General features: G+C 50.3%; 1 protein-coding gene across 2 annotated transcripts in view; it reads left to right on the forward strand.

The window, feature by feature from the left end:
• SMARCC1 (SWI/SNF related BAF chromatin remodeling complex subunit C1) overlaps positions 1-15,366 on the forward strand; it is a 67,837-nt gene that overhangs the window by 15,206 nt on the left and 37,265 nt on the right. For both annotated transcript variants that reach the window (XM_077304326.1, XM_077304324.1), the window contains exons 9-16: positions 1,609-1,734; positions 2,530-2,654; positions 4,581-4,705; positions 6,081-6,140; positions 7,177-7,214; positions 8,347-8,468; positions 11,266-11,337; positions 15,100-15,213. In XM_077304326.1, the coding sequence (XP_077160441.1) occupies positions 1,609-1,734; positions 2,530-2,654; positions 4,581-4,705; positions 6,081-6,140; positions 7,177-7,214; positions 8,347-8,468; positions 11,266-11,337; positions 15,100-15,213 (782 nt within the window). The remainder of the gene's footprint in view (positions 1-1,608; positions 1,735-2,529; positions 2,655-4,580; positions 4,706-6,080; positions 6,141-7,176; positions 7,215-8,346; positions 8,469-11,265; positions 11,338-15,099; positions 15,214-15,366) is intronic.

A 15,366-nucleotide genomic window follows, 5' to 3' on the forward strand; every position in this document is an offset into this window, starting at 1 on the left:
GCAAGTCTGATGCTGCCTCCTGGCTCTGGGATTCAGGGGTTTATTGTCCCTCTCTATGGAGGCTCCCTTTATTAGTCATTGATGGACCTCTTCTCCATGACAGTGTACCCCTGTTTAGATTTGGCAGAGATCTGAGATTCCCACAAAGCTGTGCTTCCTGTCCTAAGGAGTGTATGGCTGCCTTTGACGGGACTGAGGAGCGTGTTGGGGCGTGGGCAGGCAAGGGATGCCATGTTCTCCTGAAGGTAGCGTCCGAATCATGAAACAGGCATCTGAACTTGATGTTCATGACAGGGTTCCAGTTCAGCTGTGTAGGTCACTTCATCACTGCCATGTTGAACCAGGTGCTTTATTTTGAAAGGTCCCATTCTGTTGAGGGGTATAATACTGAGCCTGTGTTTTTAATTGCATTTTAAAAATATTTTAAAATGTATTTTAGTTGTTCAAATATTTATATTTTTAATTTAATGTTAAATTGCCACCTTGTGGACCTTGATTGGATGCAACAGTGGAATTAAAATGATTTTTTTTAAACACAGTATTACCACGGCTGGCTACATAAAGAATGGCTTATCTTTAAAAGCCCGAATGTTGATGGTTTACTGGAGGAAGCTGCCTTGATTAGCGGTCATATTAACTGTAGCCAAGGTTCATAATTTCTCCAGTTTTGCTGAACTTGGGCAGATCAATGGTGGCAGCCTGATTAAGGTTTCGAGAGGCCCGTGTCTTAGACTAGTTGGGGGCTGATTGCCTTTTGCTTGGCGAAGACAAGGGAACTGTTTCTTTTCAGATAATTGCCCTACTTATTGGTGACACACCGCGACGTGTTCGTCTTCTTCCCAGAGTCATTAATTCGTTTGTCTGCCATCAGCAGAGCTAGGAGGAGCCTGACGTGAGGAGAATGAGGGCGAGGGGGCACAGGAGCCTCTTGCTCCAGCAGGCTGAGAAGAAGACGGGCTGGTCTGCCTGATCTCACATCAGCGGGTCTTAAACTCTAATCCTCTGAAGACAAACGGGCGCTCTTAGGTTTTTCTCCGGCTGTGCCTTTTCTGCCAGAGCCTCTTGGGCGGGGAGGGGGGGGGGTTCTGCTTCTGTTTCCCCTCAGCTCTGTGGACGGAGGTGCCAAGCTGTGGTGGAAAGGGCCATTAAGTTTTAGCCTGCAGATGTTCAGAGGTGGTTGGTCGTTGTCCGCCTCTGTGTGCCAACCCCAGACTTCCTTGGTCTCCCATCCAACCACTAGCCAGGGTTTTCTTTGCGAGATCTGACTAGATCCAACTGGCCTGGAGGAGCCGTCCCCTGTCTAAATCGGGAGAATACAGAAATGTTGACTAGGTGAGCTCAGGACTGAGGGACGTTTTCTCAGACTGAGGCCCTAACTAGACCTGGAGGTTGTGAGAATGGATCCGGGGGGCGTGCTGTATCACTCGTGGCTTCACAGAGGCTGCTCGAGACACGCTGGGCTGTCTCATCCCCTTTCCTTGCACTGAGAAGATGTGTGCTTCCAGGGGCTGACTGGAGGAAATTCCCTGCCCAAAATTCTCTCCATGGGCAGAAATACCAGCATGAGGAGGGTTTATTCTGAATATTTGGTTCGGATGGTTTCCATAGGTTCATGCCAAATGGATTCTGGACACGGACGTATTCAATGAATGGATGAATGAAGAAGACTACGAGGTGGATGAGAGCAAGAAGCCAGTTAGCTTCCGCCAGCGGACCTACCTAAAGAATGAGGAAGTAAGACTCCCTTGCCCCGGGGGCTTCGTGCAGAGCAGTGCCATCCGCCTGCTCTTCCTTGCGTGACTCTGAGCTGTTCCGCTGGCTGGTGGTTGCCCAGAGCCCGGCACTGTGGTCACGGAGCAGAGCTAAGAGGAGCTCAGCCTCTGTGCCCTGCAGTGGCCAAGACCAAGGTGCTTTCAGGAGGTCGACCAGCCTTCCCACTGTGCCCCCCCCCTCCCCAAGCACCACGGAGATCATCCCTGCCCCGGAGATCATCCCTGCCCCGGACGGAAGTTCCATCTATACCAAGGGTAGTCAAACTTGTAGTCCATGGACATCAGGAGGGCCGTGGTTTGACTACCCCTGATCTATACCACTGAGCCAGTTTGAGGTAGTGGTTAAGCACAGGGGCCTCTCCAATTCGTGAGGCAAGTTAGGCCTGCAGCCGTCCTTGTGTGGCTTCCAGACCTTATCAAGCTGTCAGTGTTCCTCCCGGCCCCATGGTCTCATTCACGCCTTGAGACTCCCCACTGGCCCTGCACGTGCAACAGGCAGCTCTGCCGAGCGGCTGCTAGAGGTGGGCTAGTCCTGCCATCCCCCACTTCCAGCCAGAAATGGTGCCGTCCCGGATCCATTCCATCCCCCTGCCGCTGCTGTGGGGTGTGCAGGTGACAGTTTCTGCGCAAGGCCAGCTGAGGAACTGGGGGTTGGGCAGCAATGATCTGGGGGGCCAGGAGACGGCTTCTGGCATCGGGGCAGGGAATGGTGAGCTGAGTTGAGGGTGGTGCTGATGGGCGCTCTGTTCTGCCACAGCCAGTCCGCAGCCCGGAACGCAGAGACAGGAAGGCGACTGCCGGTGCTAGGAAAAGACGGCACTCTCCTTCGCCGCCGCCCCCTTCCACTCCTGCTGAATCCAGGAAGAAGGCTGGAAAGAAAGGGTGAGTAATCAGGGGGCGTCATTTCTGAGGGTGGATGCTTGGGTGTCCTGTAGAAGAGCTGGATTCAAGTCCAGGAGCACCCCAAGGTTTTCAGGGTGTAAGCTTTCTAATGCCAGTGTCTGAGGAAGGGAGCTTGGCCTTTCTTTCAAAAGGAGAGCTGGTTTATTTCCACTCCCCAGGGGAGTCTCCAAGCAGCTTCCAGTCACCTCCCCTTCCTCTCCCCACAACTCCCCTGTGAAGTGGGTGAGACGGAGAGAATACTGAGGGAACTGGCTCAGAGTCTCCCAGCTGGCTGCATGGGGAGGAGGAGGAAGAGGAGGCGGAGGAGCAGGGAGTCAAACCGCCACTCTTAGGCATACACCAGGCTGGCTCTCCTGCCCAGAAACAGTTGTTGGCCTCTGAGGGGCTCCTGAGCGCCAACTGAGTGGGTCTGCACAAGGGGCAGCTTTGAGGGGCAAGCCGGCTTTGTTGCCGTGTCAGGCTGGGGTTAGGGAGATCCAGGTTCGAATCCCCACTCTGCCCTGGACCCCTGCTGGGTGATCTTGGCCCAGTTGCTCTCTCTCAGCCGAATCAGCCTCACAGGGGGGATGGGAGGGAGGGAGGGAGGGATAATGCTCTTAGGAGCTGCTTTGGGGTGGAGACAAATACCTCAAACAAAGAAGAAGCCGAGGAAAGTTTTTGCCATGCAGAAAAGTGAATCTTGGAAATCGGAGGAGGTTGCTTGCCTTGATTCTTCCGTCTCCTTGATCAGCCGGCCTGAGAGTCTGAGGCTGCTGCCTGTTGAGCCGAGCTCCTTGATCTTCCGAGGGGAAAGCCCCTCCTGCCTTCAGAAAGCAGCTTTGTGTGGTCATTACTCCACCTAACAAATTCTTTGCTCTTAGCAGAGGCCATTAAAAGCAGAGCTGCTTCTCTGCATGGCAAAAAGCAATCCTGCGAGTAACTCTTATCGACTCAAATAAACTTGTCCAATTAAGCATCTGCTGAGCTTCCAAGTGGCTGTTTCCTTGCTTGCAAGTTCGCCATCCCCCTGGGGCCGTGCGCTTGGAAGCCACTTGGTTGCCCTCAGCAGTAAACATTGTGGAATGCCGGCCATTTCACCCAAAGAGCATCGGCCTGTCCCTGAGCTGGCGGCAAAGCGTTTCACTCGAGACTTGACTTAAGAGGCAGCTCATTCCAGGGGAATGGCCTGGCCGGCCTCCCTTGGGGAGGAGCTCTGCAATCTAGGTGAGATTCCAGTCACCTGTACTGGCTGCAGTGCTAATGTGTGTGCATGGAGGCGGGGGAGAGATTGAATTTTGGGAGACATTTTCAGATACAAGATTATTGTGCTCCTGTTGGGTTTCCCCCAATATATACAAAATATTCCCCTTCAGCATCTGATGTAGCAATAAGGGTTCATTGCTTAATTATGAGCATGCTTTTGGTGATAACACTTATCCCACATCTTTTGGTTCCTGTGGGTGTTCCAGGCTGTTTTAGCCATCCCAGGCTTCAGAAGGAAATTGCTTTTGTCTAGGGAACAGTTTGAATAACACTGTGAGGTTCCAGATTGACATCTGGAACCTCACAGTGTTATTCAAACTGTTCCCTAGACAAATGTCCCTAGTCACGAATGTTATGTACCCATAATGATTAAGCTGCATGAGATATCTGCATCTAGTGCTCCCAATAAGGTGATAGATAATGTGTTCAACTTTCAGCCCTGGCAGGGCAGTGTAAATTATTCTTTAAGCAGATGTGAAGAGATCGGAAGCCGCCTCAGAGATGAGGAGGATGGAATCGTGTAGTGAAAAGCCTGCTGAATGCTGCTGTCCTGGAGACATCCCGCATGGTCATGCGCCATGGCCATATTGGAATGAATGCACTATGGGTTGTGGTTGACAGGTGGCGAAGGAAGGTGGGTAACCTGTGCCTAATTTGTTTCAGACAAGCAGGCCTTTACGGGAAGAGGCGAGGGCAAAAGGAAGACGATGAGCAAGAAGATCTTACGAAGGACATGGAGGATCCCACTCCGGTGCCTAACATAGAGGAAGTGGTCCTGCCTAAAAACGGTACGGGGAGCCAAACGCGGGACCTCCTGTGGAACCTCACGGCGACACGCATGCCAGTGTGGGGATTTGGTTGAAAGCGTTGACCTGGAGAACTGGGCTTGCTTCCCCACCCATCTTCCTCCTCCTGAAGCCAGCTGGGTGACCTTGGGCTGGTCCCGGCTCTCTCGGCCCCACCTACTTCGCAGCTTGTCTTGTTGTGGGGAGAAGTTTATGAGCCACTTTGGGACTCCTTTGGATAGTGTAAAGCAGGGTATAAAAAAAACAGCTCCTCCTCTTCCTGTCAACTGCCAGGCCCCCATTTGTTCTTTGAGTGTCGGAGGGAACGGTATTTGGTATCCATTGCTTTGCCTAAGTAGTCTGCATTGCAGTCTTGCATGGAGAGTGAGAATAAATTTCGTGATACTTCCTCTCGGCCAGACGTGCCTGCCCCCGTGCTGTGGTGGAAGCAGCCTGTCATTGCTGCTCTTGCATTTGGCAGCAGGTGGAGTTGAGGCCGTGCATGCCCCGTTTGGACAGGAGTCAGCCCGGCATGCAGCAGCAGGCGGAGGAGTAGTAAAGAGCTGAGAAAAGAGTAAGGCTGCTGGCATTTAGAAAGGAGCCTTGTGGTGGGAAGGCAAATTGCCTGGCTGACACCAGAGCCCTCTTCGGTGCCGGGAGGGCAGGGCAGCAGCCCACCCTTCTGACCCACTGCCCTGAGAGCCTCAATGCTGACACTTAATTCAGCGTGTCCCAGAGGCAGAAATTTGAGGCATGTGAATCTTGCTTCCCTGCAAATGGTCACAGACTGCACTTTTGGAAACCACAAAGCTAGAAGGGACAATGGGGACAGCTTCTTTCTTCTGCTGCTGCTGCTTTTAAAACTATTTAATACCAATACTGGGTCGTTGCACATTATGGTCTCCTAGCCTTAAACACATAGGCTGGAGATTCTGTCAGCATAACAGGCCTTCCTTGCTTCCCCTATGCCTCCCAACCCAAAAACAGTCCCTAGAGTCAGGAGTCTCCCCTGCAAACCTCAGTTCTAGGGGGGACTGCTTTAGATTTGGAGGCCAGCCAGGTGCTTCCCTGGGGGGCCAGCTGGAACCTCTCCTCCTCACTTCCCTCGTAGGGAGTATGCCACCCTTGAGATCCTCCTTATCACTTACGATCATCAGGCAAAGAAATTCAGCGGGGTTGGGATGCTGTTTATTTGATACGAATCCTGATTGTGGGAGTGTGTGTCTCACCACCAACCTGGGTGCGCTGGTCTGCTTTATCTGACCCAGGGGGAGGGGTGGAAGCTGATAGTGTTCACTTCCTTCAGCCCAAGAGAGCAGGATAGTAGAGAATGCACACCTTGACTTCTTTTCAGGCTTCTTAAATTTTTTTGGTACAGTAAACCCAAAGAAAGACAGTGAGAACACCCCTGTGAAAGGAGGAACAGTAGCAGACCTTGGTAAGTAACAGTAGCAGACCTGGGGGCTTTTTACTGTAAGAAACTCTTTGGCAGGCCTGCTCATCCACCGGTCCTCCACGTGCCTGCATAGAAAATACTGGAGGAACAATAGTTCCCTAGAAGAGCAACTCTGTTATTCTGGTCCTTCCACTAAAGGCTTGCATTGAAACAAAGGGAGCAGAGAGGAGGAATCTGTAAAAGGTCCACTGTCCATTGTCATCTTTTCTGCAACTGTCCTTGAACTGGTTGTCCAGCTGTAGTTGGGAGCCCTTCCTTGCTAAAATTGCTGACTATGCAAGGGCAAGTCTCTCCATTGCTTGTAAGTGCTGAAGCAAGTTTCTGGGCAGTTCTGCAAAATGATATCGCTGATGCCCAGTTTGCATTAAGTTGGTGCAGTAGAAGAGTCTCAAAATCTGACTGGCTGGGGCTTACCAAAGAACAACTGTATCTGTGGCTCAGTTTCTGTCCTGGGTAATGAAAAGACAGGTCATGCTAACATCTTGTATATAATCGACTCGGGTGCTGAACCTGAAACGATTAGTTAATTTAAGAGGAATGATGTATGTGGAGATTTTTCATAGGTAATTAATTTTATAGAAGTCTGGTTTCCCCCCCTTCTGAATGGCCCAGAGGCCATAATAAGAACTGAACTGCTGTAGCAGTTACTTATTGCAATAACACAGAATAGGCAGGCTGGTCAGGCCTGAAGTGGCCATAGAGGCAGGCCGGCTGGCCTCTCGTTGCAGCTTTGCAATGGAGGCATGTGCTTCTGGGCAGTTCAGTTTCTCCATGCGCAGAAGAGCAGCCTCTGCTGCCTGTATCCCCCTTTTCTCTGTGGGAGGAAGAAATGCTGCTCCGGGGTCCTCCTCCAGGCCACAGGCATGGAGGCTCTCTGCAGGGTGTGCTGAGCAGCCTCTGAGTTCGCAGTCTCCTGGAGCTTCCTCTGTCAGGTCTTCCCCTTGCCCTGAATGCCGCCCTGCTGGTGTTCAGGGATCCTATGGTCCTCTCATTCTCTTCTCTGCCCTTTGCCTTGCAGATGAGCAGGACGAGGAGACGGTGGCTACGGGTGGAAAGGTAAGGGCAGCTACCTCCACCTTCTTTCCAGAGCCTTTGAACGCAAGGAAGTCAGGGTTTTTTTCTTCTTTTAAAACAGAGGGATAGTGCTGAATCATTTTATTGGGTCTTGATGTTCCCCTCTCAGGGGCTTGATAGCACACCAGCCATTCCTTTTTGCTCATTTCTACAAAATAGTCTCTAGAGACATTAAGGCCTCATCCTAAGTTCACGACGATTCTCTTGGGGATGACGACCATGGAAGGGAGTGGTGCCCACCCCCCAAGAGAGAGGCACATATTTACTGGCAAAGTCTTTTTGCCACTGCTGCCAGTTGCAAAGGGCATGCGTTCTCCCCCCCCCCCTGCCCCAGACACCTCCTTACTTTGTGGGTGGGTGGTCTGGGCCACTCAGGAAAGGAGTCAGTGGTTTAGCCACATCACTGTCCCTTCCACTCTTTGATGCACCCTAGAAGTTGTGAAGGTTCAACCAACCCATTTTATCCTGTCATTCTTCAAGTGGCCATGGACACTGGCCTGTGGAAGCCAGAGGTGACATTATGCCTCGGTCACACAGCTTTCACCTCCTGGCTTTCAAGTTCCATCCCTCTTACCTGAGTCTCTCTGTGTGACTCTGTTCTGCCCACAGTCACACCTGCTTCCACCCAGGCAGAGAATTGTACGAAAAACAGCTTAAGCACCTTACTGGGAAGATGGAATTGAAAGAAAGCATGATCGTAGTCTCTATCAAAACAGTGACAAGAGGGATCTTTGCTAGTTTACATTATTGTGATGTTTTGTATTTGGCACCCTGTAATTATATTGCTTGTATGCAAAGGAAAGGATCTTGATTTGCTCATCAGGAAATCTTCTCCACGAAGCAGCCTTCACTGTAGTTGCCAGTTGCTAGTCAGATTAGCCTTGGAGAGGGAGGGATAAGGAGGCAGGGGCCAGGGGGCCAGGAGAGCACAGCTGGAGGCTTTGAGACTTCTGCATGGGCAATCTGCTCTTTTGTGTCTATCAGAAGGTCATCCATCCCGCTGGAATGCCAGCTCCCCCTGGTTATGAGCTGAACATAATGCCATCTCCCTCCATCATCAGCTTCCCTTGGTTTCTGGTGGGCTTTTAACACACGTGTGCTGTTCCTTCCACAGGAAGATGAAGATCCCAACAGAGGCGATCAGAGCCGGTCAATAGATCCGGGGGAAGACAATGTCACCGAGCAGACCAATCACATCATTATCCCTAGCTATGCATCCTGGTTTGACTATAACTGGTAAGCAGGTGATCTTGGGGAAGAGGAGGGGTGGTCTCAGTGGGATCCCCAGTCCAGAGGTTGTTTGGGAGCACCGTTGTAGGGTTGCGTCCGACCGCACTGCTCAGCTAAGGTTCCGGCATTTCCGCATTGCAAGGTGCCTTCTGCTGATGCTTCAACATCACTGCAAGTTGCTTGGGGGCAAACAGAGCAAACTGCTCTTGGCTGAGTGAAGCAATAGGATGCACCTGGCAGGTGATGTTCTCAGAACTGCTTGGGAACAACTTCTGATGAGAAGGTTTTTATAACCTGCTTTTCACTGCCCAAAGGAGTCTCAAAGGGGCTTACATTTGTCTTTCCTTCCGCTCCTGACAACAGACACCCTGTGAGGTAGAGGGGGCTGAGAGAGCTCTGACAGAACTGCTGTGTGAGAACAGTTCTTTCAGGACTGTGACTAGATTGAGCCAGTGTCTCTGCCGGCGCATTATGCTTCCCGCTCATCCGCTGGGGCTTCAGACTGACCAGGGCCAAGTTCAGCAGTGATATCTGCTTGATCAAGGACGATCTCTGGCTTGAGCGATATGTTCTGTGTGGCGTCTGTGACATGTTATTGGGCATTTTATTTACTTCTCCCAGGGCAGGGAGGGAGGGAGGGAGGCTGACACATCACATTCCCGTCTTCTCTGGAGATGGACAGGAACTAGGAGGTGCTTTTTGCATGTCTGGGTGGAGTTCATTAGCATGTCCATTAGGAAGTGTTTTTCCTTTTATCTTCTGTTGAAAAGATAACGGCTTTTGTCTGTCTTGTGAAAGTAGCTCTTCTCAATGGGAGCTAAATAGGAGCTTGGCAGGGCTTCTGCCTGCCTGGACAGTCGGTTCACATTAGTGTCAGAAGAAGAGTACGTGTACTAAGTGAGCTTAGGAAAGGCCCATGCCGAGAGCCGGGGGGGGGGGGGGCAGGGTGGATATAGAGACCTCCGCTGGGCATGCTCCCCTCCAGGCAGTCTCCAAAGTGAAAGTGATACATGGCCCTTTCACACACACAGAACAGGGCGCTTTCAACCCACTTTGCAATGGGCAGATCCACTTGCAAGTGATTGCTGCAGGACATCGAGAGTTAACCGTTAGCTTGAGTTAGGAGAGGACTTCCGCCCACCAGTTCTGCAGGTCGCCTCAGGGGAAGGGTGGGAGCAGGCCACTTCGGATGAAGAGCTTCCTGGGGCAGAGTACTTTGGAGCGTGGCCTCAGGCTGCAGAAACACAACTGTCCTTCTGCCTCTACAGCCAGTGCAGCTCATTGGTTGAGAGCAACAGGTTGGTGCCTGGGGAACCCCGGTTGGAATCCCTGCTCTGGCATGGAAGGTCTCTGGGTCTCTCGAGTGCCACCGGACTGGCTATCACTAGCAATTAATCGGGATGGGCATCTAAGAAAGCCTTTTCACAAGCTGTGCAGTCATCAGGCTCTCGGGGCCTAACCTACCTTGCAGGGTGGTGGTGGTGGTGGTGGGGATTGTGAGGTTAAAATGAAAGAGGCGAATGATGTGAGCCGCTTTGAGTTCTTTTGGAAGAAAGGTGGGGTTCAAAGGAATTCTATAGATATAAAATACATTGGAAAAAAGGTCAAGGACATTTAAAATACAGTCAAAAACCTTTAGACCTAAACTAATATTAAGAGCAGCCTGACTGAGGTTATTACAGTAATTCGGGGACACAAATTCCTATTACCCAATTATTTTCAGCCAAATCTTTAAAAAAATGAGCTAGCATTTCAGTTATTCTCTAAAATAGAAAATCTAGTTCATAATTCATTGAATGGGGATTATACACAGGGATTATACACAGAACGCTGCACACTGTGGCATATCCCAGATAACCCAGGAAAATATTCAGCACATCAAATACATTGCGAGTTGAGCTAAAAGATCAAGATTTGTAAATTTTTAGGGAAGAAAAACCCACCTTGAATTGTGTGAACTAACAAATCAGAAAATGTTTCCGTTGCCACAGATTGATGATATGGGGAAAAACAGGTTACAGTGCTAAAGCATTTCTTAATTGCCCACAATTGCAGGTATGGAATTTAGCACATTGTTTATATGCTTCCATTGTTGGTATAACTACAAACTTGAAAAAAATTATTCCTTTTATCTGTAAATTGCTTGGGTGGAATGCAGAGGTCATTTGCTGCCAATGGAAGAGGCCAGGATGGCCGGAAGGACCAAGAGACACAGTCCCTAGCCTGTGAGGCTCCGTGTCTTGCAGCTTTCTCCGGCATTACAGCTCTTGCATTGGGTAGGGGTTTGCCTTTCCACCTGTCGGAAAAGATGTGCAGGGCTGTGGGGGCTTCTGTCTCTCCCTGTGGGAGGTACCATCACCCTGGTTGCATCACCTTGGAGAAGTCGGGAAGTTGGGGGAGCTGAGTGTTGAAAGACTGAACTGTTGACAGTGAAGGAGTGCCTGCCTCTAGGTGCATGAAGTTTCGGTCCCTGTGGTTCTCCTGGTGTGAGGTCCCTTGCTCCTGAGTCGGTGTGATTTATTGTTACTCTGCAGGGTTGGTGTTTGCACTGATAATTTTGATGTCAATTACTGTGGAAATCATGTTTATGTCTCTTGCCACTTCAGAAGCCAGCAAGGTGGGTTGGGTAATAAATTAACACATGCAAATGTTTTTACATGTCATACGTGTTAATTTATTATCCAACCCACCTTTGGGTTGACCATATTCTGCTTGCTTTTTTGATAGCATTTGGGTTGACCGTATTCTGCTTGCTTTTTTGATAGCATTTGGGTTGACCATATTCTGCTTGCTTTTTTGATAGCATTCATGTGATCGAGCGCCGTGCTCTTCCAGAATTCTTCAATGGGAAAAACAAATCCAAGACCCCAGAAATGTAAGTAGTGCGTTTGTCTCATGAGCTGTTATTGCCTGGTGCAGACATACCTCTGCTGACCTTGTAATCGCATTTAGGAGATCAGGAACCCTGTGCAGAAAGACATTTGTGTGTTTCTCTCACCTTTCCCCCGCTCTCCTGGAAGCTTACCGATGCTTAGTGTTAATCTGCCCTGGCAGTTCTGCAGCCCATAATTAGCCTCAGTCGTGGCTTGCAGTGTTCCTTCTAGTCATGGTTGCAACATTGTGGATCGCAGAAATGCTAACACAAACACTAACGTAGTTCAGTCTAAACCTCAGAGGAAAGGGGACATGCAAGCAGGGAGCAGGAAGGGGCAGGTGAGCCCAGACACTGCTCGTGGCCTCTCACTGCAGCTAGACCAGATAGAGGGAGGGGATCTGCAGGCCAGTTGCCAGTTTTTCTCTCACCCTGATTTTTTGGGGGGGTGAGGGTGGTTTACATGTTTACTTGTAAAGCTTTGGCAGAACTATTGCAATCTCTCTGCATTGCTGGGTCAATTTGAGTTTTGCACCTAATTCTTGAAAGGATTCTAGAAGATTTATGCATGTGTTAAAAGTTTCTGTTTCATGGTTTTGATTCCTGGTTCTGCCTCTAGTAGAGTGCATGCCCTGAGGTCTTCTTGTGTTGTGGAAGGGCTTTTCCCTTCAAAATACAGCTCCTCTCTGCCCCTCAGGAGCTGCTCTTCCTACTTAGACGTTCCTCCTCTGTAAAAGAAAGTGGAAAGCTGAATGGGCCTCACGGGGCTGGCCTTGGAGTTAGCACTAAGGCTTGCTGTGGAAGGAGAGCCCTCTGGCCCAGGGAAGGGTGCATCCGGCCCCTAGCCAAACGAAGGGCTGTCCTGTAATTCACGGGGCATAGCCAGAAAGATCACTGGGATCAGGACCATAGGTAGGAATGTAAATTTCTGCGACTAACTCAGTCCCTGGAAATCTGCTGTGCTGTAGTTCTTCTTGTATCTGCGCAGCAAAAAAATCAGCTTTGCTAATACTCCACTTATTTTCGTTTAAATTAATTTGATCTGCTTAGTTTATCTTCTGGCCTTCTCACTGAGACTCAGTGGTTTATATTCCCAAATGTATTCAAATGAGCCCAGTTTTGCACTTGTTATTTGGCAGTTTGTTGCCTCTGCCAAGCCTCCAGGGAAAATCTCAATTCTGTGGACTTCACACCTAATCTGCATGCAGTCCATGCCTGATTTTGCTTGTACAGAGGTTGTCTAGTGGGTAGATTACATTTCTTCAGCTGAAAATCCCACTTAAGTTCCCTGTTATCACCTTAGTTTTTCAAAGAAAACATTGTCCTTTCTCCCTAAAACAGCCACTGCATCTGGACAGGATAGGTGTTGCTTACAGAGATTTTGCATGAGGCCGCATCTCCTGCCTGCCTAGAAGGCCCTAGCCGGGTTCACATGGGCCTCAAAGCTGCCTGGGTCACACTCTCGGGCTGCCCTCCTTCACTGAGTTGCTGTGAGGCAACAGTGATGGTGGGTCAGCCATGAACTTAGGTCCGGAGTCCCTTCAAGGAGGAATGGGATGGAGTCCAGGTGTGACGTTTGAAGGGGGCATCACAAGGCCAGTCTGCAGCTCTGCTTGGGGTGATGCAGATGACCCATATGTTGTTATTTAGCCTGCAGGGGTCAGCCTCTGTGATATGTCACACTCAGCTCTTGGAATAGCACCCACACACACCTCTAAGGGGACGGTAGTGGCTAGGGTTAGGGCCTTGTGGTATCGTTTCCCACGAACCATTCCACTCCATTCTTCATAACAAGTTTTAACTAGTCTTCAAGAACAGCTCCACGTTCAGCGCATTGCGATAGTCAAGTAGAGAGGAAAGTGCAAATGGTCCTGGTTCAGCTTGGGCCTCATGAGTTCTGCTTCTGAATCGGAATGCTCCTTGGCTTTTCGTTTGCTGGCTCTTGTGGAAGAGGCTGAACTGGCGTCTGCCTCACTCGCAAACAAGATTCTCTTCCCTCTCCCTGAAAATCAAACATGGGAAAAGAGCTCTGTGTATGTGGACTGTGACCATCGCCTTCCGTCTTCACAGAGACACGCGGCCCTTTGTGTTGGTCTCCAGGCCTTGGCTGCACTCTGGGCGTGTTGCAGCAGCCTGTCAGCTGGTGATCCAAGAAGTGCTTAGGGCAGCACAAGGGAGCCCCGCTCTGCTTGCTTCCTGCCAGTCTGTCGCTGCAGTTGCTGAGAGGCAGGAGGAGCTGCTCTTTCCTGTCGGAGCCGTCATAGATTGGGGTGGAGCCATCAGCCAAGCGCTGCTGATTTGAGGAATTTTTTCCTGGGTTTGTCCGTCAGCTAAAAACATGCAGTAGCAATTGTCGTGGAGGGACCTGCTGTTTTGAGATTTTAGGGGAGGCGAGGAAACAGAGCGCAGTAGACGTTGAGGCTTAGCTCCGTAGAGTTCTTTTTTCCAAAACTGTTCACATTCCTTGGACTGTCTGTGGAAATACACTGGGGCTTTGAGTTGCCTGTGTCTTGACAGACAACATGGCAGGACCAAATGCAGGGGACCCCGTAGAGGCATCATTCGGCTGCCTTGATCATTGCTTTGCTACGAACATGGGATGTCTGTGTGAGGAGATCTTGTTACCCAAACCCCAGACTCTGTGTTGGGCCTGCGCATGTAGAGCACTCTCCACGCAGTTATCTGGGACTGTTTCTGTCCTGCTGTATAGATCAAGATGGGTGGCTGTGTTAGGTTGTCTGTGCCAGTAGGAAAGGGCCACAGTCCAGGAGCAGCTTAAAGGCTAACAACATTTGGGACGGGGAGAAGCTTTTGTGAGCCACTGCTTGCTTTGAAGTGGCAGGAGGTCTTTCACACCCCACCTTCTGCTGGGTCCCTGTAACTGAAGAGGCTGCAGAGGATTGAACCTGAGGCCTTCTGCATGGCAAGATGCCAAGCAGAGGCTCTGATGTTGAGCCCTGGCCTTTCCCAACAGCCTAAGCCATGAACGTGTGAAACTGCCTTCAGGGTCAGTCATGTCTCTTCTGATTAGCAGTCTCTCTCCAGGGTCTCTGGTGGAGATCTTTCCCCCCCTCCTCCTGCAGAGGATTGAACCTGGAACCTTCTGCATGCCCAGCAGAGCCACGGCCTCAGAGACCAAACTCAAATGGCTTTGTGTTGTTGGCTGGCCGGTCCGTCCAGGGGACTGTTGCAGCACCAGCCTTGGGCAGCAGAGTCTCACTCTGAGCTCTGTGAATGCTGCAGGGGTCTGCCTTTACTATAGCATAAGAAGCCTATGGCCCTGAAGGAGGCTTGTCTGGAGGTGCGAGGAGGCAGAGGGCACTGAGCCATTACTACTACTACTACTACTACTACTACTACTATTACATTTCTTAATCTCCCCCCCCCCCGACGGCTCTAGGTTGTTTACAGCATATATAAAACCCCCAACAACACTTAAAACCAATAAAAATACACAATAAAACATCCATGAGCTGCCATTGACCTATTTTCCCCACCAAGTGTTCTGGAGAGGAATCACTGATCGTGACCTCAAGACACACACTTGTACCACGCCCTTTCCTTTGTGGTTTAAGCTTCGCGGCCCTCGCAAGGGAACTCACCATCCACAACTTCAGGAAGCAGTTCAACATTTTCCTTTCTTCTTGGCCTCTGGAAGTTTCTCATCTGTGTCGTTGAGCTTTTCTCATTCTCAGATTTGACTACTTCTCAAGTAGCGCCTAGTCGGGAGGCCCATCCATAACAGCTCTGTGGATTTCCTTCCAGATTCCTAGCTTACCGCAATTTCATGATCGACACCTATCGCTTGAACCCTCAAGAGTACCTGACTAGCACTGCCTGCAGAAGGAACTTGACCGGAGATGTTTGCGCAGTGATGAGGTAGGCCTGCCAGAAATGCATCTTCAGAACTAGATGTGGAATGTGGGGGATCATCGGGGCTTGCTTGTTTCTGCTGCTCCCTCTTGCCAAATGTCAAATAATAGGATTTTTCGCAGGACAGCTGCCAGCCTCCTTGTCTTCTTAAATGTCCCC

This window comes from Paroedura picta, chromosome 11 (assembly GCF_049243985.1).
Source record: "Paroedura picta isolate Pp20150507F chromosome 11, Ppicta_v3.0, whole genome shotgun sequence".
Taxonomy (NCBI): domain Eukaryota; kingdom Metazoa; phylum Chordata; class Lepidosauria; order Squamata; family Gekkonidae; genus Paroedura; species Paroedura picta.